Source organism: Pararge aegeria, chromosome 9, assembly GCF_905163445.1.
Source record: "Pararge aegeria chromosome 9, ilParAegt1.1, whole genome shotgun sequence".
Lineage (NCBI taxonomy): Eukaryota > Metazoa > Arthropoda > Insecta > Lepidoptera > Nymphalidae > Pararge > Pararge aegeria.
The window spans coordinates 14,852,562-14,880,299 of NC_053188.1; the positions used below are offsets into that span (position 1 = coordinate 14,852,562).

A 27,738-nucleotide genomic window follows, 5' to 3' on the forward strand; every position below is an offset into this window, starting at 1 on the left:
CTATAAATTCACAACACTTTTAACACAACACAACCTTAATAAAAATGCTAGTAAAGGCATACTCTTTGGACTTTGACTTTATTCACGTTGAAGGCGGCTCACCGATATTTTTCGGTTTAGGAAATTGCCAAACCATAACGATTATAATACGTCTTTATACAAACCATTAAAAATCCGAAAACATTATGATTGGATATAAGTATTAAGTACTTGAAGTTCACTCGAAACACAGAGGGCTTCGGATTTGGCCTTCAACGTCCACATAAAAGTTATCGTTATCTTAATTTATATCTTTTCTGAGCAATATTTTACAATTGTTTTATTTTTCAGGGCCCTAATACTTTAGTTATGACATTGAATACGTATTATGGCCAATAACATGAAAAGTACTGTCTTGTTCAACGTCGAATTACAGAGATCAACTGTGACACAGTTACCAGTGTTTGAAACTGCAAAACTGTCTTTGCTAATTGCCTGTATGCTTATTTAAAAAAAATGGAGCTTTATTCAGAGTGGCCAAAATTAAGCATAATCTGTGATCGATATAAGTTCGTGTGAAATTCCATAATGACAGGAATCCAGATTAAAGAGGAGAGTAGGCTGCATGGTCAACAATCTTTGCCTGGCCGAACGGGGACCAACCAAAAAATATCGTAGATTAAATAAAATCCGGAAAAGGTAGGAAAAAATGTTCTGTGATTAACTAAGTTTGAATTATGCTGTAATTAGAGATTTCGATAGTCAAAATCGACATTTTGTTCGTGAGCTTGTAAATCTTATACGCCAAAGCCAAGGCGTCCAACTTAAGTCTACGGTAGCCTGCATTGCGTCACACGTAGGACCAATCACAAGGCTTGATCAAACAGGCGTTAATTGTGATTGGTCGTAAACTTACAAGCAGTCGCGTATAAAGGTTTGATGTCACGTGGTCTTGCCTAAAATGAGCCCTCGCAAACTGGTTCTAAAACTGAATTCGATACTGATGTCCACGCTTATTGTTATCTTTGGCAGATTCGGCAGAGCGTCTCCGAGCGGCTGCATACACAGCGAGCTTGGACGGTGAGGGTAAACTGGAATCACGCGGTCGTACAAGCGATTCGCGCGACTCAGCTGCTGGCAAGGACGCCGACGTTGGCACCGAAGGTAGCTTGCGTTGGGTCACTGTGTCGTACGGCAGCGGTGAACTACGCGACGCAGTGGAGGCTATTGAGCCAGATCCGTCGGAATCCTTTAAAAAATAACACCAGTCTTAGAAATCTGTTATTGATGAATCCAATTATTAATAGTAGGTATACATTTTATTAGTGGGCTTACTAAGGTATGACCTCCTAATATTGACGGAACGCTCAAACGCGTAGGGGCAACCCCTCGATTTGCACTACAACAACTTATGTGAAGGACTGTCGATAGGGATTTGTGGAATAAATTGATTAATTACCTATCATCATCAGCCATACAAATAAAATTGGCACGGAGTCAAATCCAAGGGATTCGATGGGGAAAAAGATCCCAACAGCCCAGTGTGACAAGATTGGCTGTGACTCCTCCTTTGGTCGTCCAGTAACTTCTTGTTAGGAAGGATACAATTTTATTTGCTACACATCGAACCGGGCATGCACAAAAGCTGATAAAAGGGCATTTTACCCCCCTCAGCTCCTTGAAGTTTTTTACTACCTACTAACGAAGCGTTGTCTGCTGTATGGAGGTGTCAAATCATGACGTTTGGTTGTCTATACGAAATCACTTAATTGCAATTAAACGAACAAATGTGTTATCCTTATGGTTTGAAGATCAGTCCATTGGGGGCACTTTAGACTTTTGTTAATGCATTTTTGAATATCACTTGGTTTAACGATAGAGAAGACTTTTGTGAGGAAACCTGCATGGCTGGGAATTCTCCACAATATTCTCAAAAACGTGTCAATACAAAGGGAGACTACCTTTTTTTTAGCGTGGTGTAAAAGCTTAGCTTTATTGCTACCTTCGACCCTTGGGCAGGACGGAGGTTATGTGGGACTCCCACATAACCTCCTTCCGTAAATGGGGTATACCCCCTATATAACTAAAAACCACAACGGCATGTAAAGGGTGACGACATAAACCTTCATGTCCTGTATTGAGTTTATAATAATGGTGTAGATGCTTACCTTCCGCGCGTCTCTGTGCTCAAGGCGATCGTATCTAGTCGTTCTCGCAGACGGTTTCCGTGGAGGTCGGGGCAAGGCCGAAGGTGGCGGCGGTAAAGAAGAGGAGCGCGTCTGTTGCGACGCTCTGCCTTGTCTCTCCAACAACAAAGCTTCTTCACCGCGGCCATTCCCGCGCGCTCCGACCGTACCCAGTCCGGGGAAGCAACACAAGCCACGCTGTTAACATACAATTTTATCGCATACTGATATTCTATTATATGTTTGCAATATATCACTTAATTGTGGTAATAATCCTTAAAGCCCACCAAACCATATTCGAGCAGCGTGGTTGGTCTATACTCTTAAACCGTATATCCTATGAGAGATGTGGCCTGTGCCCAACAGCTGGACGTTAATAGGCTACGGGTGATGGTTCTAGCTGTTTTCTGCGTTCATCGTCCCAGTTTATTACGGCTTTTACAAATCTCGTTCCCAGGAAGCGTTTATTTTCCCGGGATAACTCCGTTGGTACAGCCAACTCTATGCTGAAAACCAACGAGGAATTCCTGAAATATTGTTTTTCGTTTCTATTATTTAGTGTTCTATCGACAATGGAATTACCTTCATATTCTATAAAAAAACTGTCTACCTATTAAGGTTCATAGCCCGCAGACATATGGACGGACAGCGTTATGAGAAAGTCCCTGTGGCATCGCACGAGTATGTAATCCCTGAAACTAAGACTACAGTTTGCTAGCGAGCCTAGCAAACTGTTATACTGCTCACAGAAAGTGATCCAATCTACTTTAGTTAAGTTTAGTAAAAAGTATGTCCGCAAAGTGGTTCATTGCGTTCTCCGCTTCTAAGTGAGGCAGTTTTATGTACTACTTTACGCCTCCGCATCTCTGAGAATGTTTATTTTTTTCAAGACATGTCATCCCGAGATCGCTATAGATTACACTTTACGATTATTAGATTCACAAATAAAATCAATTCCAAGTGTTTGTACTAAGTACCTGCTAAATCAAAAAGAACCAAAACATCATTACAGTAATTAAGTACTTGAGTAGGTACATAAGTTAGTGCATAAAGCAAAAAAATAGTCAAACTGATTGTTCTTACCTCTTTCGCTCATTGACATGTTGAAGAAAGCCGAAACTCCAACACTGAACACAATAGCACGAGCAAAATTCATTTACAGTTAGTATTTACATATACCTATTATCGGTGGCATTCCAAGACCAAAGCTAGTATGAGATTTTAAAAGTCTTCTTCATTGTATTAGAGGTACATGAGATATATGTGTCTCTAAAAGCTGAGGCCAAACCGAACCGTGCACCCCGCGTTTGCGTTCGTTGCGGTGGCGTGAAAAACCACTAATCACACAGACGCTGCGGTTTGCGGAAATCTTGAGACAAAGTAATTAGCAATACCTTAAAGAAAACCCCTTTTTCCATTTGAACTCTATAGTTGTTCGGGTACTGTAGTACTCTTGTGGATCTATCATACGGAGAAGATTGCCACTTCTAATTTGTAAGCCCTGACGCAAGAGTAGAGGTTTATTAAGTTTTAACTCCTAAGTTTGACCGCATTCTTTGAAGGAGTGTTTTTTCGCTTTTCGGCTATTAAGTATTAACAGACCTTTTCTCAGCTGATGTTGAGATCAGTTTCATTCAATTGATATCTATGATTTCAAAATTTTAGCTTTAGCTAAACTAATCATTATGATACAAAATAGGATAACCTTCGTGTAAGCATAACAGTGTCAACCCAACTTCTCAACCATCGCACAGCAGGAGTCTGTGTGTGGAATCATTCATTTGGTTTATTATAAGAGAAAAGGCCGACGTATTGATAAAATTAAAAATGGACGATTAAGAGCTTTAAATCAAGCACCATTCAATCCATTTTACACTGACGTTGTAGTGTTTGGATAAAATAAACGAAAACCATCCAAGGTTGCGAGGTGTACAATCGAGCACAAGCGGTTTTTTACACTATTATTTTGACTTCGGAAATCCAAGCATGATTATTTTGACAATATCTAATTGTTATTATTTGCGAAACTCAAAGCTAGTATTAGGAATGGTTATTAAAACTACAACAAACAAAACATGTTTTTTTTATTAATCAACATGCCTCTAAAAATATATCGAGTACAAAATAGCTTACCAAAATATTCACTCTCTTAAAATTAGATCTTATTATTTTAATGGCCGTATCCAGTCCAGAGAAACGTATTCCGCTAGGATAAGATCTCACTGAGCTGAGCAGAGCGAAGACTTGCAGGGTTGTACCATTAGCTTATTGAAATACTCAGTTTTTATTTAGACAAGGCTAGTTATGAAAGGGTTGTTCTTACATTATGGGGTATTAGAGTATCCTTAATAATGAAAAACGTTTGTGTCACAACTTTTTCATGAAAACAATACTCTTGGAGATACAACTGTAAAAAAATACGCAGTAACAACCACAATATCAGCTGTTTTCCATTTAAGGACAAATACAACAGGTCCGCAGTTTACATGTGATAACTTAAACACAGCACTGACCAATTATGAATCAACCTTGCATAGATCAAAGAATCAATAAGTGAACAAATCGGAAATGAGGAGATCCACAGAAGAGCCAGTGTTACCGTTTTAGCTTAACAACTTGGGAAACTGAAGATGCGGGACATCACTGTGGAATCCAGATGGTAAGTGTTAATGCAACTTGTGGTTAGTGGGCAGAACAGAAGCCTGGAAGTGCATCTGTGCGGTGCTTATATGAATTGAAGAATCAAAGCGCTTCGTAAACAATGCACACCCTTTGCGAGTTTCCGCGGTCCTAATATAGAAAGATGAGAAAGGAACTAAATAGAAAAGTTCCTTAACTTACTCTCCGAAATATATATTGTAATATACCGATAACCAGGCCTTGGAACTATATTCCAAGCTTTTAACAACGCCTCGTCGTCAGTGATTCGTCTATTCCTAAAAGTCGTCGCTCTGCGCATTTCTTTTGTGGAACGCACCTAATAATACTTAAGGAAATCTTAAATACTAAATGACTGTGTGTAGTAGTTTTATGGACAATATACAGGTCAATTAAAATTTAAGGTGCCCTCAAGTACAGGCTTGCTGTGTCCTGAGGTATGCTTTGTAGATACAGCTATCACCGATAAAGGCACGTAGGTACATAATACGGAACGTATTAAAAAGTTATTTATATAAATAAGATACATTATTAAACGGTTTGAATTCATCATATTTTAGTCTTTTGTTAAAAAGATAAAAATGATTTTCAAAAACAAATACTTTTTTTAACAACACCTATTTAAATAATCCCATAGACTATACATAGCGTCTATTGAAATAAGTATTCGTATCGGCGCAACAGTTTATTCTTAAAATACATTGAAAAGTGGTAACCAAAGAGGATGCAAACAATACGTTAGTTAGAGGGATAACGTTGCTATAAAATGTAGGTATAAAAGTAAATGGAATTTAAAAAAAATATTATAAAAACTATTGTATAACATGAAAGAAACATCCTTTCCTCGTATTCTCTATCCATGTCAAAGTATGCCATGATTTAATTTAAAGCCGGGTCCAGATATTATTTGCCTGATCTGTTCACCATATCGCATTCAATTAAGTGTCATATCTCATGGTGGATGGAGCTTTCTGCTCTCCTTTTATGATAGAGCCAAAACCAGGTCGATATGTAATATGCCATATGTATTACACCAGCAATTATGAAAATAAGCATGGCAGAACTACCTCGGACGAGCTGTGTCACAAAATGTTCGTCTACTACAAGAGATACGAGTCGGTGATATGCATCAGTGACCGAAACGGGTAACGGACGAATATCTGAGCCCGGCTTAACATGTGATGTCACGGTTTTCCATTACCGAATGGCTATAAAAAGCAAGAATAGTGAATGCCGATACTTATACCCCCTTAAATAAAAAAATACAGCTAAAATAAATACCATAATAAAACAACATCGCATTAAAAGACGACTGATTATATTACAAAATTATTTCCAAATACTCTATAGAAATTGAGTATACGAATAACCTTTATTCTAACTTTGGCGTACTTTTGTGACCAATCCTTTAAATCTTATGTAGCTACCGACTGACTAAACTGGGTGTTTTATATATTCAGGACAGTATGAGGGAATCTTAAACGATTAGGAGGTTAACGAAGATACAAAAAGACTTTGTATGACGATATTTTTTTGTTGTTTTAGATAGTATATAATATGGAAATTCAGAACTAGTCACTGTTGTCTAAAAATTAATCTAAGCTTTATGGCTAGATTAAACTTTCTTTTTAATATGTTTGCTGTTTTCCTACTACCTCTATTGCAGCAGAGTGACGGAACTCTGCTCTATAGCTGAATCAATAATTATTTATGATTCAGCTATAGAGCAGATAAACAGATGAATACGATGAGAAACTTTTTATTGGAAATAACCGCTTCATTTTACAGAGTAAATTAATTTAAAATAATAAAAATTGGACCAATTTTTTAAATTATACCAAATATGTTCTCATTATAAGGGAAATTTTATTAAAATATATGAAGATTAGATTCCGCTTTTAAATAGTTTAACACAAGGAGTTGTTTGTCTGCGAAACAAACAATCCACTCATCATCATAAACTTTTTTACGTTTAAAAAACGGCCTGTTCTGAAGAGAACAGGCTGACTACCTACACTGCACTAAATAAATAAAACACTGTATCAGTTATATTAATAACACCAAGCAATCATACACCCCACGGTGAATTACAACGACTAGTGGAGTTCATATTCCATTTGCATATTTAGAGATTCTTTAAATCTACAAAAAATAACGTTTCCAAATCATCTTTTTAGTTTATATATACCTACGCTCACTGAATAAGGCACCACGCGGAGAATTTATTTTGTTTAATCTGTGGTTACACTAAGTTTACTTTTCGCCTAACTCGTATTGCTTTAAAGTCAAGCCATTACTAAAGTTCATTTGCGTTAAGAAAATACTAAGTCATCGTTGTTCGTCGTAGCCACGCCCCCTGACCAATCAGGAAACTATAAATTATAAAGTTAAGTTAACAGTACTGTCACGGATTTAAGACCTCATCAGTCTTATCCACGGTCGAGGGGGCTGAGGGTTCGGACTAAACCCTCGTACAAAAACCCAAATACATTTTTATTTGATTTTTATCGACGAAACTTATTCTATTGCTTTTTATAAATTTCACTCCATTGTGAATACACCTTTACCCTGTCCTGATGACTCACTATTTTCTATCTACTATAGAACTAGGCTATAGATATTGTTAGTATACTATTCATAAAAATACAATAGCGTCCTAGTACGAATTGCTGACATATACATTTTCTGCAAACAACAACGCAGAGTTTTTCCAGCAGGTCAGTTGTAAACAAAAAGACAGAAACTGGTCTATGGTTTAGCCAATATCCTCTGACCTCTAAGCCCAGCAAAGCTAAATAAAATTCTAGCAATAGTTTTGCTCGTATTCGAAGTTTGTTCTGTAACTAAATTATATTCGAAACATTTAAGAGATTCTAGTTTTAAACTTAGATTCTGACTCGGGAAACCAATCAAACATTATTTTAAACTGACTTGTTGAACAGACTCCTATGTTAGAAAGCTTATTGTTAAATCACTTCACAAATTCCAAACAATGAAAAAAAAAAAAAACACGCAGAACACAGAAAAGCTATTATAAAAAAAATCTTGTTTTTAATACATAGTGAAGGAATGTTATATGTTACAGATATGTCATACGTGAATTTTTTGATATTTGTGTTGATACGTCCAAAATCAGTCCTAATTTACTGATAAATCTTTACAACACGCATATGAAAAATCTCGTGTGAAAATACCTGCATTTGTATGTTTCTTGGAATGTTTTGTAAAATGTTTTTCGCAAATAGATCCATTTCTTAAGTACAAAATTCGTATTACTAACAATAGCTTTTTAAAATGTAAAAGTTTCCATAATTTACAAGTCTTTTATCGTACTTTAAAAAGAATTGTATAAAATTGTAAAGGTGAGGTTCTGATTATCGAGACAAAAGACATTTTTACATTATGCAATGAACATTTGACCTCAATTTGCTATAATCCATGACGGTACTTCCGCAAAGTACCATCTGCTTCTATCCATTTTTTTAACATTAGACTAGCCTCAAAGTGTAGGAAGTGAGTTGTCAGTATTCAGTAGTAGTGGGCGTGCGGTCGGGAATGGGAGGAGTGCGAGGAGTGAGACGAGTGGGAGGAGTGGGGGGAGTCGGGGAGGAAACTCACGGCGGGCACGGGCGGCCGCTCCAGGCGAGATTCCAAGGCTGCTAGTTGTTCTTCTAGTCGTAAGGAGGAACTGTCAAAACCGCATCCTGGAAATGACAAAGGAATGTTTCATCATCATCATCATATCAACACATTACCGGCCTAATACAGGGCACGAGTCTTCTACCACAATGAGAAGGGTTTAGGCAGTAGTCCACCACGCTGGCCCAATGCGGATTGGTGGACAATATTTATTGATACAGTATATGATATTTATTGATACAACATATTACATAGTTTAAAGATTCTTCGCAACCTTAAGCCTTGTCGACTTTTCTGGATACAGCACAATCCACTTAAATACCAGATAATGTACTAAAGTAAAACGAAAGAACAGCCATCATGCTTCATGTAGGTATGCGAACATGATTATTACCGTACGAAGGCTGCAAAACTAAAACTACTTTTTTTACTAATAATTGACACCTGATGTTTAGAGAAAATCCAGCGCGATGTTTATACATGTATATTATAAGTATTAATGTATATTATTCTTCAGTCATCTCAGTACCCATAACACAAGCTACGCTTACTTTGGGGCTAGATGGCGATGAGTGTATTGACGTAGATTATTCATTTATTATTATCAGTCCATACGTGACTGTTAGTGCCATCTAGTTGATATGTGCTCCAATGAAGCCCTTTAATAAAATAAAAAAAAAACGTGAGTGTACTTATACGCGTTACACTTATTTGGCGTAACAAGATAAATTTTTTTTCAAAAATGTTATCTTTCACCTTGTTCTACGTTTGTAGAAAAAACTACACTAACACTAGAAAAAAGGTATTAAATACATTGAAAGTTTTGCTATAACGCATTATCTAGTTGTCTCATTATCGGACAGCCAAGTCTTACTCAACATTAAAATTCGGGATTATTTTACAATTGAATCAATTAAATCACCGGAATGTGCCCGCAGACTTTGACAATTGAAAGTGTCAAACCTTTTTTCAAAATTACAATGTTGTCTATAGCTAACTTCAGGGTGTCGGTTTTTTGTGACGGTCTGCGCGTGCTTAGTTAAAATTTACTTTTTTAATGTATGACTTAGTATAAAGTATAAAAGTGGAGCTCAGTGGAAAAATAAATAAATAAACAAATTACCGCTAGCATTATCGTTGTGTGGCGAGTAGTTCCGCCTCGTTAGATGTCGATATCGGCCCGCCACCGCGCTGCCCGCACCCACCCCCTCCGCACTGGAGAACGATGTACCAGACGATAGACCCACTGAAACAATAATCCAGATGAGTAAGACGAATCTGCTGTGTGGTGACGACAGATCAGAATACAGTTTTCACCACCCGTAGTCATCCCGCGGGTGTCGTACGTGGCAACTAAGGAAATGTAACCGGTCAATGAACCCAGTCAACAATCACACAAGAAATTTATTCTCTCAATAGATCTCAAAATAATAACCCGTTATCAAATACTTTTTTGAAACGCATTTAGAAGATCGATAGCCGTTTGAAAGGATAATCCTTCGTAACTTTATAAGATCTGAGATATATATTTAGGAGTTGGTTGGTTACAGTATTAAATAAAATTAAGTTACTTTGCGTCAACAAATGATTGATCTATTTTATGTATGACTATTATTAAAGGCAATACCTCTTAAAATATAAAAAGTATGATAACTCAGGAACTTATTACCGTTACTCAGGTACTGATTACCGAGTTCTTCACGGCTAGAGTTGTTCCGCAGCGACGCAGCGCTCGTGTGCTTTTGTAATACTTTAATCATGGCGTCTCGTTCTGCTACTTTTGATTCGAGCTCTTTGACTCTGAAAGCAAAAAGAAAATACATTTTATTTTCTACTACAAGTCTCACCTGCTGTTAACTAATGATGCACTCTAAGATGGTAACGAGTTAACCTTTTGGGGAATGGCAATGAAATTAAACCCATACCTAATCGATTTCTACACGACATCGTACCGGAACGTTAAATCGCTTAGCGGCCCATCATTGTTGGTAGGGTGGTATCCAGCCACGGCTGAAGCCAGACCAGACCAGAGAAAATTCAGAAATTATAAACTTCCAAATTGCCCGGACCGGTCGAACCCGGTCCCTCACACTTAATTCCACAGCGCTTACCGCTGCGCCAGGGAGGTCTTAAAAAATAATATAGTACAAAATAATATTGTTTTACGCATATTAGCCAGATTGGCAGGTAAGAAGTATTCTCTAGTCTGTCTCACCTGCTTTCTAGATCAGCAACCTTTTTCTGCGCTAAATGCAACTCGTCCATATGTCGAATTTTTTCGCTGCGTGCCTCAGCCATCAGGCGCTCAGACTCTGCCGACGTTTTCTCCAACGCCGCGATCTTCACGTCTCTACAGGACAATTTTTATACAGGGGTTAAACGCAAAAAATTCAAAATTCATTTATTTCAAGTAGGCCTAATATAAGCACTTTTGAAACGTCAAGTCTGTCTTTTTGTAGTGACCCTACCACCGGTTCGGAAGGCAGATTCTACCGAGAAGAAGCCGGCAAGAAACTCAGCAGTTGCTCTTTTCCAACATCAACAATTTACATTTTACCATTCATTTTTCTATCTTGTGAGAGATGAAAGCGGAGCCAAACAGAAGAATGTTAACGATAACTATGTAAAGAAGTTGCGGTTAATTCCAAAACCATTTACTTCGGAAATTACGGGTAAAGGATTTTGTAATTTTTCAGCACGCAGTGTATCGCGAAATATGCGCAATGCTATAATAACGCTCCGCGATTTACGTGAGCATCGATACTAAATCAGCATAACTAAATAGGTATGTGTACGCAGAGGTCGATCGCAACATTGTCGTGTTGGTTTGTAGGTATATTTTGCTCGACCTGTATTTGAAGTTTTAGAGAGACAGGAGACGCGCTTTTTGTATTTCATTTAATATCAACTTTAGGTCTGTCTAAACTGTACCACTTAAACATGAAATCATCTATTTAGTCTACTGAATAGATGATTTCATGCTTAAGTTAAAAAAAAACTGTTGGAAATATCATCAAATTCATGAAAATACCGACAAAAAAGTCCAACGCTCGGTAACTCAGAATCATGTTATGAATCCCTGGTATCAATTTTCTTTCACTTAAACCATTTACAGAGTTACCAAAATGTTGTTTTGTAAACTAAATTAACAAGGGCGCTTCTATGTAAATATACATGCACATAAAGTTTGCAACGAACATGAACGAACTGTCAGACCCCGGCACTTGCCTGAAGTTGAAAAAACACACACAACACAAACACTAGGATTTATTAACTAATTATTTCAACTTTACTTAAACCACCTTACTATTGAACACGACCCACAAAAAGTCTTTTACGAGTTCCCTTAGTATAATAAGATTTGCCCACTCTTAATCGAAGAGTCGATTCCGAGTATCAAACCATGTCAAAGTAAAATGGACCTAATGCCACAAGTTTAGGAGTCGCAAATACTGTTGTTCTGATTTTTGTTTAACTAGCATTCTGTCAAAAATCCAAGCAAAGGAATCGTAGGCAAATTTGGGCTTTAAATAAATTCATTACTCCGATGTTCAAGCATTTCCATACTCGAAAACGTCTCCTCGATTGTGAGCAAGCAAATATTTTAGTAAGGCTTATTGTCTACGGATGTTAGATTATTGTTGAGCCAGGCCGGCTCAGACATAATTCTGATTCAACTTTATTGTTGCGCAAATCAATAATAGTATGTGAACAATATATACGCTAGGTTTTTAAGGGACGTAACAGAACGTCAGTAGCATGTGTGTGATCACTGAACTCTAGTACCCAAAGTTTAGGATGTAACACACTTCGTTATCATCGACTCCATTTCGAATATCAAAACACCGTAACGGCAAAGTAAAATGGATCTAATGTTCCTCATTTTAGAGCTGCAAACACTTATTGATTGTTATTTTACAAACTTCCGGTAACTTTCGTATAATGTGGACAAATATGGTCTTAAAAACAAGGAAGATAAGTCTCATTAATTATTACGTTACTGTTTTTCGAAATTTAAAACGATTATGATTGCAGGCGTGCAAATGTAAAACTCAGGGTTCAGGGACACTGTAATGACGTCGCACTGTCAACAATTTCTTTGGTTTTCTAAAGCGTTAACAATTAAAGATAGTCAAATTGGCAAGTGTAGAAGTTTTAGCTTCATGCATATGAGAGATAATACATAAATGAAATTTTTTCGGTTTTTCGGCGGTTGCGTGTTGAATGATGGCACAATGACTTCCTTCATACACAGTCCACAGATCTCTGTCTTACTTGGGTATTGAGGCGGCGGATACGGCGGCTTGCCGGAGCGCGGCCTCTTCGAGGTATCCCTGCTCCCACTTGGCACATTCTCCCTCCAAGGCCAGTAACCGTTCGTCTCGCTCCCTTAACGCGCGCTTTAATTCTTCCGCCCCCGCCTCGCTGACCGCACCCCCGCTCGTGTTGTTAGACACGCCGCCGCATGCGCATTCCCGTTTCCTGATATACGTAAAATAGTGGAGTTACAACATCATTCAACTGTTGGCCTTAGTACTGTCAGGTATTACCCAGGCTTGCCACAGTAGCATGCGAAAGCGATCCTGTGGTCTCGGTATGGCGTAGACGGTTCCGCTGGGTGTTAGTTAGTGGGTATTCTGGTCTCGTGTCAGCGAGTCCCACATACCCTTCCGGAAGCAGGTTAGATTATTTCTTACATGTCTCCGGGAGGGATGCGAATGAATGCATTTCTCAGCAAGAAAAAAAAAAAAAGCTATTACCCAGGCCATCGAATGTGCCTCCTCATAAATAACTTCATCATCATATACACCCATTAAAGGCCCGCTACAGGGCACGGGTCTCCTCCCACAGTAAGAAGGTGTTCAAGGCACTAGTAGTCCGACACACTAGCCCAGTGCGGTTTGGTGGACTCCACACACCTTTGACAACATTAAGGGAACTCTCAGGCATGCAGGTTTCCTCACGATGTTTTCCTTTACAGTTGTAGCAAGTGATAATTTAATTGCTTAAAGCGCACATAACTTAGAAAAGTTAGAGGTGCGTTCTGGGATTCCAACTAGGCTTTCCGAAAGAAAAGTCAAGTCCTCACCGCTAAATAACTTACATTTTTAAGTAATAATTGACAGATCAAGCTGATGGCCACCTTACGATGAGTGGACCCATCGCCTATAAAAATAGAGAATCACAGAGCAAAACTTCGCAGGGCTGTGTACATCAACCTGTGCCTGTAGTTACACCGGCGACTTAGCTCTTCAGACCGGAAAAAGCATACTGCTTGGCGTCATAAATAACCATGGCGTTAGTTATACCCCAGGCGAGTTCTGTTACATAGAGACAACATATATACGCATTTTTTACGCATTTTGTTGCACTTCCACGTTTATAATATTATTAGTATTTTGAAAGTATAGTGTAGCGCAGACTGTTTAGCTATTTTCAAGGTCGCCTCCTGTAGTAAGTAAAGGATAAATATACACCTTCTTGATATAAAATACCAAATACCTTAACGCCTGCAGTTCAGTCTCGAGCTGGGCTCGCAGTTTACGCTCCGTGTGCTCGCGACGATCGGACGCTTGTTGTAACGACGACAGTGCCCGCTGAAGTCCTAGTACACGTTCCACGTACCCGCTTGCGTGCCGACACTGACAACAACACCGTATTCGGTACATGGTATTCGGTACACGGTATTCGGTATACGCTATTCGATATACAATTGCAGTTAATTCATGCATGTAACTAATTACTACAGCGCCATCTAGACCCAAATGTAAAAAACCTATAGCGTTACCAAGAATGTTAAAAACCTATGGCGTTACCAACAAATGGCGTTCGCGTACCTAACAAATTCCTCAGAAAACATTAAGCTACTAGATGGTAGAGGGCGTTAGCTGTTACTTTTTAATGGCCTGTTTAAAATAATAATTAATGACAGCTTAGAGTTATCACGAAATTGATAGTAGATTAGATCAAAAAAACAGTTTAAAATAAACCAAACTAAAAAGTAGAAATAAATAATAGTTTAAAAAAAACTAAAAAACACGCTTTTTGTACAAAACCGAACTAAAAAATAGAAAATAAATTTTAATAAATTTAAATGAATAGTGTTAAAAATTTCAATAAATATAAATTAATAAGTGTGAATAAAAAAATATATTTTATTTTAAAAAAAGCGTAGGGTGCTTTTTAAGATATTATCAAAATAATAATCACTCTACTCATATCTGTCAATAAAATATTTATAACTATTGACACCAATAAAAAAATATATTTTATTTTAAAAAAAGCGTAGGGTGCTTTTTAAGATATTATCAAAATAATAATCACTCTACTCATATCTGTCAATAAAATATTTATAACTATTGACACCATGCACCCCACGCTTTTTTTACAATAAAATATATTTTTATATTCATACTATTATTAATTTATATTTATTGAAATTTTTAACACTATTCATTTAAATTTATTAAAATTTATTTCCTAATTGTCTTACAATGTAAACATTATTTCCATTACTTTTTATATTGTAAATTATAATTTAAAAATAGAATAAAATCAATTGCATTTAAATTGATAAAAAGACATGAAATAATAGTGGTTTTCTTTATGAGTGTTTGTTTTTATTATTTTTTAATATTTTTTAAACATAGCAGTAAAATGTAATGAAAAGATTGCATATATAACGTGTCACGGAATTACGAAATACTGTTGAACGGTGCATAATTATATTTCATAAGGAATCACCCTGTAAAAATATTTAATCAAAAGGAGCATATTTATTTTTCCCTACAAACTAATTCAAAACATTCTAAATGTTTACCTTTGACAACCCTATTGAAGATAAAAGACCGACACGGGCATAGTACCTTTACTACGGAACGCGTACCTAATAAAGTACCAGGAGTCACTTTATTGATTTTACTTTTACATGTGATGTTAGGGCTGTTGGCTTCAGTAAAAACTATGGTTCACTCAAAAACTATTAGCGTTTCGGTTTCACAGATAAGTCTCAGAGACAGTAAATAATGTACCTCAAAAGCTTCTGAAGTATTATTTCGGTTTTCATTTGCACGTTGTATAATAAGACAAGTTAGAAATAATGGATTTACACATGTATCTATTTACGTCTCACTGATGGACACAAGACTCGACTCTCTTACAGAGCATAGACTTACCACGCTGCTCCCACAGAATTAAGAACATACAGAACCCTCATTCTGCCATTATTGTATGCAGTGCGTTGGGTCCAAAACTGAGAGAACACCCCGGGAACGTCTCACTTTACAACCGTGGAATGTTGCTAGCGCACTAACGTTTCCACATTTTCCCATTTTACGGTAATCTTTTAGAACATTAGAGGTAAAATAATTATTGTCAACTGCTAAATGTTATAAATAATAATATTGCACGCCTAAAATGGCATACTGTGTCCCTATTTTAGCTCATAAGACCTTTATATGTACACAGTTTATGTTATAAATGAAGTATGAATTTAAAAAAAAACCGGCCAACTAATGAGCACTGGTCTTTTCTCAGAATTAAAAGCGAGCTTATCCCGTAGTCCAACATGCTAGCATATTACATATTGGTAGACTTCACACGCCTTTGAGAACTACGTCTCAGACATGCTCGTGTCCTCGCGATTTTATGCTTCACATAAATATCAAATCTTTCTTTCTCACACAACTTAATAAACGGCAAGTAAAATCCTACCTCGTCTTCCAATCGTACAACATTTGACTGTGCGTTGGTGAGGGCGGTGTCGAGGATGTCTATATGTGTGCGTTGCTCTTGTAACGTCGCTCGCTGCGCCGCCATTTCTATCTCTTGCCTCTCTTTCGCACAAGCTAACTCTTTATCTGCGAGAAAAGAAAACCTGTTAAAATAATTCTTATTCTGCTTTTTAGCAGATTATAATTTGGATTTTTCTTTCTGAGCGTATTACACTGGTAAGGCATTATGAGAGGTGTGAGAATGACTTCTTACTCTGTGTTATGAGTTGCGCGATCAGCATCTCTCTATTCTGTAACTCCTTCCGAAGCGCCTCGCTGTTGCCGTCGTTCTCAGCACGCACTCCTTGTGACAACAGCTCCACCTATCATACGACAGGCTGATAAAAATGCATATCGCAGTATTAGGTAAGAGCGTGGCCTAGGGCTGTAGCTAGAGTCGAATTTGAGATGGGGCAGCATTGTTTACAGGTAGGGCGGAAGTAAAAAAAATATCATAATTGATCTTCCCTGTCAGGCGCGATGGGCTCCTTAACCTCCTAACCTATGGTATTGTATAGTGAATCCATTCTGCATCACATAGATTTTATTTAAATAGCCCCATCGCTTCATATGATGGTGCTAAAATGCCATCACAGAAAAAATTATTATCATAATATGAAATTAATGTCACAAACTGTGGTATATTCGGAGAAGTTTAGATAACTATCGTTATAAAGTATTAAGTCAAAGTCAAAAATATCTTTATTCAAGTAGGCCCATAGGTGGCACTTTTGATGCGTACATAAGAATTACACGGATGATGGCGATCACCACATTCGTAAACTTAAAACTAAAGCTACGAGGGTTCCAAACGCGTCCTGGTCTAAGAAAAGCCCACAACAAACTTATCCGGGTGTTTTTTTTTGTTATCACCATCTCACAATGTAATTTTAAATTATTAGAAGAGCAACCTGGTTAGAGCAATAATTTACACCCAAGCTTTTTTATCGATTACGTAGTCCTTTAAACTATAATAGGACTTTTCTATAAGCTTACGTTTAATACAAACTTTGAACTTTTTGAGAGACATCTCCAAGATGTCAATTGGTGGTTTATTGTAGAATTGTATGCAATTTCCTTTAAACGAATTATGAATTTTATGTAACCTAGTATGTTACACTGTGAGTTTATTCTTACTTCTAATGTTTAAATTATTGCAGTCACATTTTTTCTTAAATTTAGAAATGTTTTTATGAGCGTACATTAAATTTTCAAATATGTACTGACTATACACTGTCATTATTTTAAAATCTTTAAATTTATCTCCCAATGACTCTCTCGGACCCATTTTGTGGATCGAACGAACAGCCCTCTTCTGCAGCACGAAAATAGTGCTAATATCAGCAGCATTACCCCAAAGTAAAATTCCATATGACATAATGCTGTGAAAGTAACTAAAATATACCAGTCTAGCAGTTTCTACGTCGGTCATATGGCGTATCTTCTTTACCGCATAGGCAGCAGAACTAAGCCTGTTCGATAAATTATTTACATGAGGGACCCATTGAAGTTTAGAATCTAACGTTATTTCCTAGAAAAACTTTCGTATCCTCCAGTTTCAGTTCCTCATTATTAAGTAGTACAGTGGTGTATTGGTGGTATTTATAATGTATCCAACTTTTTGGTATTTTTAAGAGCATTAACCCACAAGGTCCCCCTCCTCGGCGTTGGCATGTCTTTACTATCAACGCTTAGTATAGCAGTATTATTTTAATAATGTAAACGTTTTGTTTGCGAATTGTATTCGTTATTTTTAGGGCGTCACGGTATAGTATATTAAATCAGCTGTTATTCAAAATTCAGTAAAATAGTTGTCCCTTTTGTTCATATAATACTAAAATATTGCTAAGTTTTGTTGCGGCAAAACTTACCATTGTCGAGAAACTTAGTACCTATTATTTGAGCAACATTGTAACCTATTGTTTGAGCAGCATTGTTACCTATTGTTTTACCTGTTGTTTGCTCAACGTAAAAATTTTGTTACCTGTTGTTTGAGCGCCCTATTTAACTCATGCAGCCGCCGACAGTCCGCCTGCAGTCGCACCCGCGCGGCCGACTCGAGCCTCTCGCGCCGTTCGCACGACCCGACTAGCTCCTCATGCGCTGTACGAACTTTTTCCACTTCCTCTTCCAACTGTCGAGGATAAATATAGACTGTACAACAAGTTCAATAAATATTTTTATAATTTTTATTAGTGTTTTACCTACACTTGGAGGAATCAACAATTTCATAAATTTAAAATGCATATAAAAATTTTTGGAACCGACAGGATTTGAACCTGCGACTCTCGGGCAATCGCGGCCTGAGCGCTTTCACCAATTAAGCTACGGCTCTCCTACCGTCGATGCCGAAATTAGTATATGCCTTTCACATCAGTCTTATAGCGACTGTAGCGTCATCTAGTAGGAAACGTTGCAGTTTCGATCAGTTTCGTCTGAAACTAGAGATAATATTTTATATGCATTTTAAATTTATAAAATTAAAAGTTCAATAAACCTCTAAACCTAAATGACATCTCGAGCATTTGGACTATAACTTTGGTATTTAATAGCAAGAAGAAGCTTTTGATTTATCATGAGATGGGCCGATATGCCTTGTGTTGACGGAAAATCAGAATACAGTTATCACCACCTTATTTTTTCCGCGGGTGTCGTACAAGGCGACTAAGAGACTATAACGGAGAACAGGCTGCAGCGTCCTCTGTGCATCTACTACCATCTTTTGCGATCACCAATCCATCCATTTTAACGGCCGATTGGCGCAGTGGGCTACTTTCTGAGTCCAAGGCGGTGGGTTCGATTCCCACAATTGCAAAATTGTGCGATGAAATAAAGTAAAAAAAAACGATGGTTAATATTTATAGCCACTCTATTATATATACAGATATTATTTTTATTTTGAATAACTTGTAAGCACGAAACTATTTTATTTCAAGTCTACCTTAATAATTCAATATCAAAGTAAGTTTAAAGGTGTTTGGTCCTAGCTTCTATATGTGGTCACCAGTGGCGTGCACTTCATACATGCACAAAAGCACTGCCTACCAAAAAATTGCTATAAAACTCGTGTAGAAGGAGAATTATTGCCCTTTTTATGCAATTGACCTTCTGAATGCATACCCTCGTAAGGAACCCGGTGCACGCCACTGGTGGTCACATATTTACTTTTAAAATGAGCCATCTACTACAACAACCAACTAGCCATCAGAGAGCCGACGGATGGCGCTCTCAATATTGAACAGAAGTCGCTGTGGCCGAATTCGGTCTTGTTGATGATGATTTGACTTTCAGCCAAAGGTTATAATTTATAAGATTCACGGGCCGAAGAAGTTTGTTTTTAATATTATCAAACATAGAACATTGAAATGTGTCAAATCACATAGCCTGATACAAGGTTACGCTTCTCACAAACACGTCAGAATATAGAACAGGGTTCAGTGCAACGTAGTTTCACGCTGAAATTCATTCAAAACGACGGTGACATCACAGCTCGCGCGAAAATAAACATTACTCACAATCAAAATTAGATATACGAGGATTCATACGGTCAAACGACCGATATCTTTTTACATGGCCTTTTTATGAATTTACAATATTTTTGAGCTCCTCAAAGCATTCATGTGTAATATATTTCATTGTGTTTTAACTTTTTTATATTAAAACTACACCGCTAATTGGTTTCTACGCGACATCGTACTGGAAAGCTGAATCGCTTAGCGGTACTTCTTTTGCGGTAAGGTTGTAGCTAGCCACGGCCGTAGCCTCCCACTAGACCAGACCAGAGAAAAATTGAAAAAAAAATTGCTCATAATTGACAGATATACCACCTGCTTTGTTTGTCAATTATGAATATAAAAAAGAAAAGGATACATTCTATATAGCTTTTTTCGGAATAAAAACACATGACATTCTCTGGAGTATTATAAACATCAATCAATACATAATTATTTTTTTTTTTATTTAGTTTAGTATTTTAATTATTCTATTTATGTTGTAGTGTAATGCGTTGTGATGGGTCATAGATACCAAATAAATAAATAAATCTGTTAATTCGTTGCTGTTTTAAAAACACATTAGAAAACACGCTTTCACATTTATAATATTAGTAGGGATTTCGTTAGTACCTTATATATTACCTTGTTAGTCTTAGCGACTCGTTCGCACGCATCCGCCAGCTGCCTCTTGAGCTGATGGTTTTCTGCGGCCAGGGTATCGAGGACGGCTGAAAAGGCATCATCCGGTTCCTCCAGTGAACCCTCGCCACCGCTGCACCAGCCACTGGACTCGGATCCACCAGGTACTGCACGTACGCCCACACTGCACAAATGTACCATGTTTTTTTTTTAAATGTATTAATAGACAGACAAAGCACATGGTCCCCCCGATAGTAAACTAAAACCCGTCCGTATTTGTTTGGTTGTGCAATAAAGTGTTTAAATAAATAAATAAAAACAGTCGCAGGCAACCAAAGGCCAAAAAGGAAAAATTATATAGAAAATATACATAGGGTTGGGGGCTTTAACGACTATTGACACAATTGACGGCCGATCGGCGCAGTATGCAGCGACCCCGCTTTCTGAGCCCAAGCCGTGGGTTCGATTCCCACTACTGGAAAATGTTAGTGTGATGAGCATTAATGTTTTTCAGTGTCTGGGTGTTTATACGTATATTCTAAGTATTAATGTAAAAAAATTATCTGTCATCTTAGTACCCATAACACAAGCTACGCTTACTTTGGGGCTAGGTGGCGATGTGTGTATTGTCTTAGTATATTTATTTATTTATGTATATTTAATTTAGTGATAACGGGACGGTCGGCTTAACCAATAATATTAACCATGATATTATTAATGTTAAGCATAATTAAACGCTTACCTCGTCAAATCAGGTTGAGATCGTGACAAGTTCAACTTCTCTTTACTAAGTTTAGCTTTCGAGCCCTTTCCTTTTCTCTCCTCCCTGGGCTTGGAAGGTGCTCTATTGGAGTGCGGGGAGAGCGGGGAGGCGGGGGGTGTGGGCCCGCGCGGGGTGGGTGACTGGGCCACCTCCTTCGCAAGATGCTTCAACACTGACGATTGGTTTAGAAAGTCATCTGGTATCTCGGTGATTTCCTGAATGGAAAGGCACATAGGCTTTTTAAACTACAGTCTACGTATACCGGTAAAAAAAAACAGGTACATTTTGTAATGTTTACCTGTAGTTTTTTTTACTTTTATGCAGTAAAATAAGTTCCTTACATTAAATTAAATATTTATTAATTAAGTGCTACAATAAAGCGGCAAGTATATTTTTATGATACAAGTACTTGTATCATAAAACTTATTTGACCACATTTGTTATATACTAGCTGTTGCCCGCGACTTCGTCTGCGTTTGTTTTTTTTTTTTGATGTGGCATTAAATTTAGTTGTAGTTCAAAAAAAAATTAAAGTATTCAGTATCTAGCGATACTGAATACTTTAATTTTTTTTAAACCCTTAAATGAGGGGTTTGCTGTCCGCTGAGGAGTTCTGTCCTCTATCTCCAACCACAGTTGGGGCAAAATTAAACACATAATCTCTATAGTACCAAAATAATTATTTAAATCGGTTATAATTTGTCGGACTTATGGTGTAAAATCGTCAAACACTTTCATCCCCTCTTCCAAATGAACCGAGCTTAATGTCGGGATAAAAAGTATCCTATATTACTTCTAACATTTCCAAGAATATGTGTACAAAGTTTCATGAGGTACGGTTAAGTAGTTTTTGCGTGAATGCGTGACAAACAAACTTACGTTGACATTTATAATATTAGTAGTAGTAAGTAGGGATAGAGAAATAGGGACCTGCCAGCCCATTTGTTGAATAACAAGATATTCATTAATATCTCGATATTCAACAAATGGGCTGTTTTCTGAACTTAATTAGTTTTTAGTTAGTGCGTGAAGGAAGGATGAACAAAAAAACAAACATTTTTTAACATTCGCATTTATAATATAAGTTGGGATAGTAAAATGAACAAACCTGAACTCCATGGTCAGGAGGGCTTGTGTAGATCCTCTGCCCACCGATATCAATATAGTTAGCATGCGCAGTGACTGTTTGCTCTTTATGCATCTTTGGCAGGGGAATACCGCTGGGTTTCTTCACACCCTCCTTCTTCAGTGTGTGGTATGGAGAAGATTGTGTGTTTGAATGTTTTACTTCACTGTTTGTTCGTTCGTGTTCTCTATATAAAAAAAAAAAGTTAGCTGAATATAAATGAAATAATTACAAAAAAAAAAGTAAATAAAATTTTGTATATTGAATACTGTGTCCAACATCATAAGGTTCCAGTCGCGAAAAAATATGCAACTACTAACTTTGGTAGAAAATGTGGGAGTACCCCGATACACTGAAATATTTTTGACTGCCGATTCGCGCAGTGGGCAGCTACCCTGCTTTCTGAGTTCAAGGCTGTGGGTACGATTCCCACAACTGGAAAAAGTTTGGTGTGATGAACACGAATATTTTTCAGTGGCTGTGTTATCTGTTTGTGTTTATTTTATATGTATTTATTTATATTACCCATTACACAAGCTACGCTTACTCTTGGGCTAGATGGCGATGTTTGTATAGTCTTAGTATATTTATTTATTTATTAATAAAACGGCGTAACGCTTTTCAGTGTACTGGCGTGATGATGCGTGATGTTATGTTGTGTGTAATGTAAATATTTAAGCGATAGCCACAATCGCGGTTGAATTTTAAGAAAAGTTATATATTATTATATATATTTTTTATATATTACTTGTCTCCGATACTCTAAAAATTAATTTACATAATATTTTTTTCGTGCTGGATTTATTACGGAATAAAACATCTTCAAAAAAAAATGTTATCTTTAACAATAAATACTTACCTGTTTAGGTAAGTATTAGCAACAATAAATACGTATAAGTAGTAACAATAAATACTTACCTGTTTAGGTACTTGCGTTAAATTGGTTCTTAAGGATTCTTATAGATTAATTTAAAAAACTGTGACAATTAAAGAAATATTCATAACATATTTTAAGTCGAAACCGTAAATCTTATTTTCGAATGTGAAAAAAAGTGTTTTTCTTTTTTATTAAATAAAAAAAATTCAATTTTAATTTTTTTTTTATTCACAACAAAGTTGTGGACGCTACACTTGTTATAATTTATACGACGTTCGTCTTGACGTTTCAAAATTGCTTATAAACTAGGCCTACTTGAAATAAACAAATTTTGATTTTTTTTGAATTTTATAATGATTTTCTACTATCGTAAATTTCAAGTCTATATAGCTGGAGGAGTTACTGTAATATGATGTTGAGATTATTTCGATATTACTGCTTTGTTAAGGAATTCTAAATAAGGTTGACAAACAGCAACTTTCCACCACCCAAGTAAACAATGTCACTTTAAATGCAAAGATTTGTCTGTTACTTTTAAGCTTTCACCATTCAATGACTTTACATTCACATTCCACACGCTTAAAGGTTAGCCCCGAAAAATTATAAATTTTATCAACACTAAATTTAAAACCTACACCTTTCTTAACAAGGTCAAAATAACAATTACGTAATAAATATTAATTTATTATTGGAAAATTAATACAAATACAAATTTTATACTCTAAATTTCAAGTAGCCTACCTAATAAAATTCTTGATTTCAAAGTAGCTCTTCTGAAATGTCTAGTCTGTCTGTTTGTAGTGCTATCATATTCTGAAACTTTTCTGTCAGATTGTTAACCGGTAGTATTCATATAAAATTAATCGCAAATTATGTATGAAGCTTTAAGGTTAGCACCGGTTAGAATCTTTTGAAAGGGTACAGAAAGAAGGAGCAGTTTGAAATTTACTGAGATTAGGAGAAATCATCAATAATTAAGAGACATTCAGTGGCGTGCACTTCATACATGCACAAAATCACTGCATACCCTAACATTTTTGTAAAATTCATAAAGGGGAAGGATTTTTCAATTTTATGCCATCTCTGGTTTCATTCTTTATGCATACCTTGGTCAAAATCCCTGTGCACGCCACTGGAGACTTTTTATAATTTAAAGTTTTTAGTCTGCACATCTATATGTGAAAAGAGTTCACCTATGTGAAAAGAGAACATTTTTTAGTGTACCTTTAGTCCAATATAATTCAGTGCAATTTTCAACGCGCGAATAAAAACGGCACACGGTATAAAGCATTAAAATAGAACATTTTATTCATTCCATGAGAGGTTTATTTAGAACACCAGTAAATCCTGTATTATGAATCATTGTTAAATTTGAATGGAACCAACTAGGTGGTACTATATTTTAAATTAAAAGAGGATCCTTGAAATGTATCCAGATTTTACAGATGCATGTAGTAACATCCGGAATGAAAGAAGAACATAGGTATATAGGTAGAAAAGATGAATCCTATAACGAAAAACTTATCAACACTGATGATTTACTTGTCAGCATTTTAGATACAAATCAAGTCAAAAAGATTTCTATATAAGTATTTACATCATAGTATATGCTAGAATACTTTTTATATTTTGTCATGAAATAAATATAAAAAATTAACAATGACAAAAGTACAAATATCAATGAAAAAAAATATAATTTCAAAACTAATAAACAGCTGTCTTGCAAAGTATTACATAGGTGGATGCGCCATTTCTACAAATCACCGACGACGATATCGGTACCTACAAAAAAAAGGTTAGCCCACTATTCTTAGAAGACCAATAGCTTACCGAATAGGTGTTGGTCGCGACGACCAGGAATCATCCTGATTGTGGATGATGAGCGTATTGTATGAAGATGAGGAAACGTCCAAGGAACTGCGGTTGCTGTTCCCACCACCCACTGAGTCTTTCAGTGAGTTACGATTGCTGCCTGAGACACTATCCTGTTGGTGATAAAATAATATTTAAGGCCTTTTACTGTGACAACTTTCTCGCCAAAGGGCACTCAGATTGTACTTTGGAGGATGAATAAGGAAACTGGGTCAAATTCAAAAGCTTTCTATAATTAAATAGATCTATAAAAAATGTCGTGATAGCCCTGTGGTTAGGGCTTCCCCGGCATGCACCTCTCACTTTTCGGAGTTATGTGCGTTTTTAATTTAAGCAATTTAAAAATATCACTTGCTTTATTGATGAAGGAAACCTGCATTCCGAGCGTTATCCATTAAGTTCTGAAAAGCGTGTGAAGTCTACCAATTCAACCTTGGCCAGCGTGGTGGGTTCTGATAGGAGACCCATGCCTATAGTGAGGGTAATGGGTTGATAACGTCCATCCACGTTTTTTTTAACTTTAAAAGTTTGTAAAATGATGGTGATTGCATTCCAAATTTATTTAAACACAAGGCCCAACCCAACTTGAATTCAATTTTGAACAATGTTTGCAGCTGAGTTTACATTACACAATATGAACAAAAGACAACCCAGGATTCAAACCCCAGTAATATTTTCTTAATAATCAGATACATTTTTTAATAATCATATGTTTCTTTTTATCTACAAAATTATTAAAAAAGGTAAAATGAGTTTTTTGTTGGTCCTGAGTCTAGAGATTTTTTTGTATTTGTACACAAAAAAGCGAATACAATCTTAAGTATGCCAACTAAGTGGAACTACATTGTGCAAGTTTATTATGATATAAATTACCTTGAGTGAATTTCTATTGTTGTTATTATTAGTTTGGCTCTGGTTCTCTTGACCTTGTGGCTCGACCCTCGCTGTGTGGCGGACCACGTATCGCTCCTCTCTGGATAGGTTCTCATTTGATGTTGATACATCTGTCTCACTGCCTGATAAACTTTGTGGAAACCCACTGGGAACTGGAGAACAAGTAAGTTATTTAAAGCCTGGGGGAATGGTTCCTGAGCACTTTTCCAGGGCAAAAAGTATTGTATATTGATATGAATGAATGGAAGCTATGTATGTTTGTAATTTCATTGTTCTACATATGGTGGTTGGGTCAAACATAGGTAACAAAAAATCAGACACACTTTTGCATTTATATTATTAGTATGGATGACATGCGGACTAGCTTTCAACATCAATAAGCCTTATTAATGCTACAGTGCACAGGCCCTTTTCCACATATGATATACATAGAACATAGATTATCCAAACTGATACAACATGGGTTGACGGGTAATATACTGCAATTATTAGGTAGTGATTGTAATTTGGTGTTAGTGGCCATTTAAGCTTACGCAATGAAAGGAAAGAAGTTAAAAGTCAAATTTAAAGCTCAAATTTTGTGCATTTTCCAATCATTCGATTAAAGGAACCTAAAAATTATTGGCTTTCAACTTAGTTCAAAATTAGTTCACCAGTGACCTATTTCATCAACAATGGAGCAACATTTCAACATTGGGTGATGCAAATATTAACAGGAAATAACAAATAAATGCTCTTTATTGTCTTTTAGCGTGTACTTATACTAAGAGTGGGCATACTTTATAAGCTAGTTTTAACAACATATGAACTGATTGGTGATCTAATGTAAGTATTTGGCATAAGAGGTCTTCTTCCTATAGCTTCCTGTTTTTTAAGAATAAAACTATTTTCGTACTGAAAGAGTACTGGACCACTTTTGATGCAGTTTTTTTAAAACCGAATGATCAATACTCTTTTTTACTCAATTATTGACCTCATTCCCTGGTTTTTTACCATCATTCCATGCAATAATTTCATAGTTCACAATTCTCAATATATTTTACTTCAATAAATTATAAAAGTAAATAAATATTGCACAAAATGTTACATAAACTAATAGTAAATGTTAAAATCCGGAAGATAAACAAGGGCACTCATAATACAAAAGATATGATTCATTTGGTTAGTTTGTCAGACCTCAGTTACTAACAATAACACTCACCAGGTTGTTTCTGTGTCCTCTGAATATTATTAGCAAACGTTAGGAACCGTCCAGTCGGTCGCATGGACCCCATATTTATAACGTGACCTTTTTTATGTTACAACTACAAGTTATTAATTTATAATCAATTCACACCACATCTTGTTTACTATATCACTCTTGTACTTTGCTATGCGACATCTATCTGAAAGTAAATCACATACCACTGATAAAACATCTAACATATGCGTAGAAATAGATTGCAATAAGAAAAACCTAGTGATAGGTTCTACGACGTCGTGAATTAATGTTTGCAGTCGTGTAGCGTGACTAAAAATATTATGTTTTACGACACTATGATTATTTATTGTGTAGAATAAGTTGAAAACAATCACAACTTACAAAGAAAAAACGAATCTGTACTATCAAAACAAATCAAATTAACTTTTTAATCTTACAAAAAAAAGAATTATTTCTAATAATTTGATTGATGGGGGTCACAGAGAGCATATATTCACAGACTACGATGTTTTGTGTTTGTAATTTATGTTAAAGATAATACAGCCATTACCCACAGACTCTTAACCCCATGTTAGACCAACGCTCTCGGCGGAATAAAAGTAAGGCCACTCAATAAAGAAGTTATATCTATTTTATGT

General features: G+C 36.3%; 1 protein-coding gene across 4 annotated transcripts; it reads right to left on the reverse strand.

Annotated features, from left to right (window-relative positions):
- On the reverse strand, nt 1-27,584 carry LOC120626163 (angiomotin-like protein 2). Of its 4 annotated transcripts, none has more exons than XM_039893518.1 (18): nt 27,482-27,584; nt 27,101-27,280; nt 25,879-26,051; nt 24,964-25,118; nt 22,239-22,443; nt 21,110-21,345; nt 20,359-20,551; nt 18,219-18,368; nt 16,449-16,557; nt 16,176-16,321; nt 13,965-14,104; nt 12,738-12,944; nt 10,678-10,812; nt 10,132-10,262; nt 9,586-9,708; nt 8,442-8,527; nt 2,148-2,363; nt 2-1,228 (listed from the first exon to the last, which is right to left on the reverse strand). In XM_039893518.1, the coding sequence occupies exons 2-18, from the start codon at nt 27,171-27,173 to the stop codon at nt 962-964; spliced, it is 2,745 nt and encodes a 914-aa protein (XP_039749452.1). In that variant the 5' UTR covers nt 27,174-27,280; nt 27,482-27,584; the 3' UTR covers nt 2-961. The 4 variants fall into 4 exon arrangements, with proteins under 4 accessions (XP_039749454.1, XP_039749452.1, XP_039749453.1 ...); XM_039893519.1 differs by having other exon boundaries at nt 20,371-20,551; nt 27,101-27,284; XM_039893517.1 differs by having other exon boundaries at nt 27,101-27,284.
- Between the last annotated feature and the right edge of the window lie 154 nt (nt 27,585-27,738).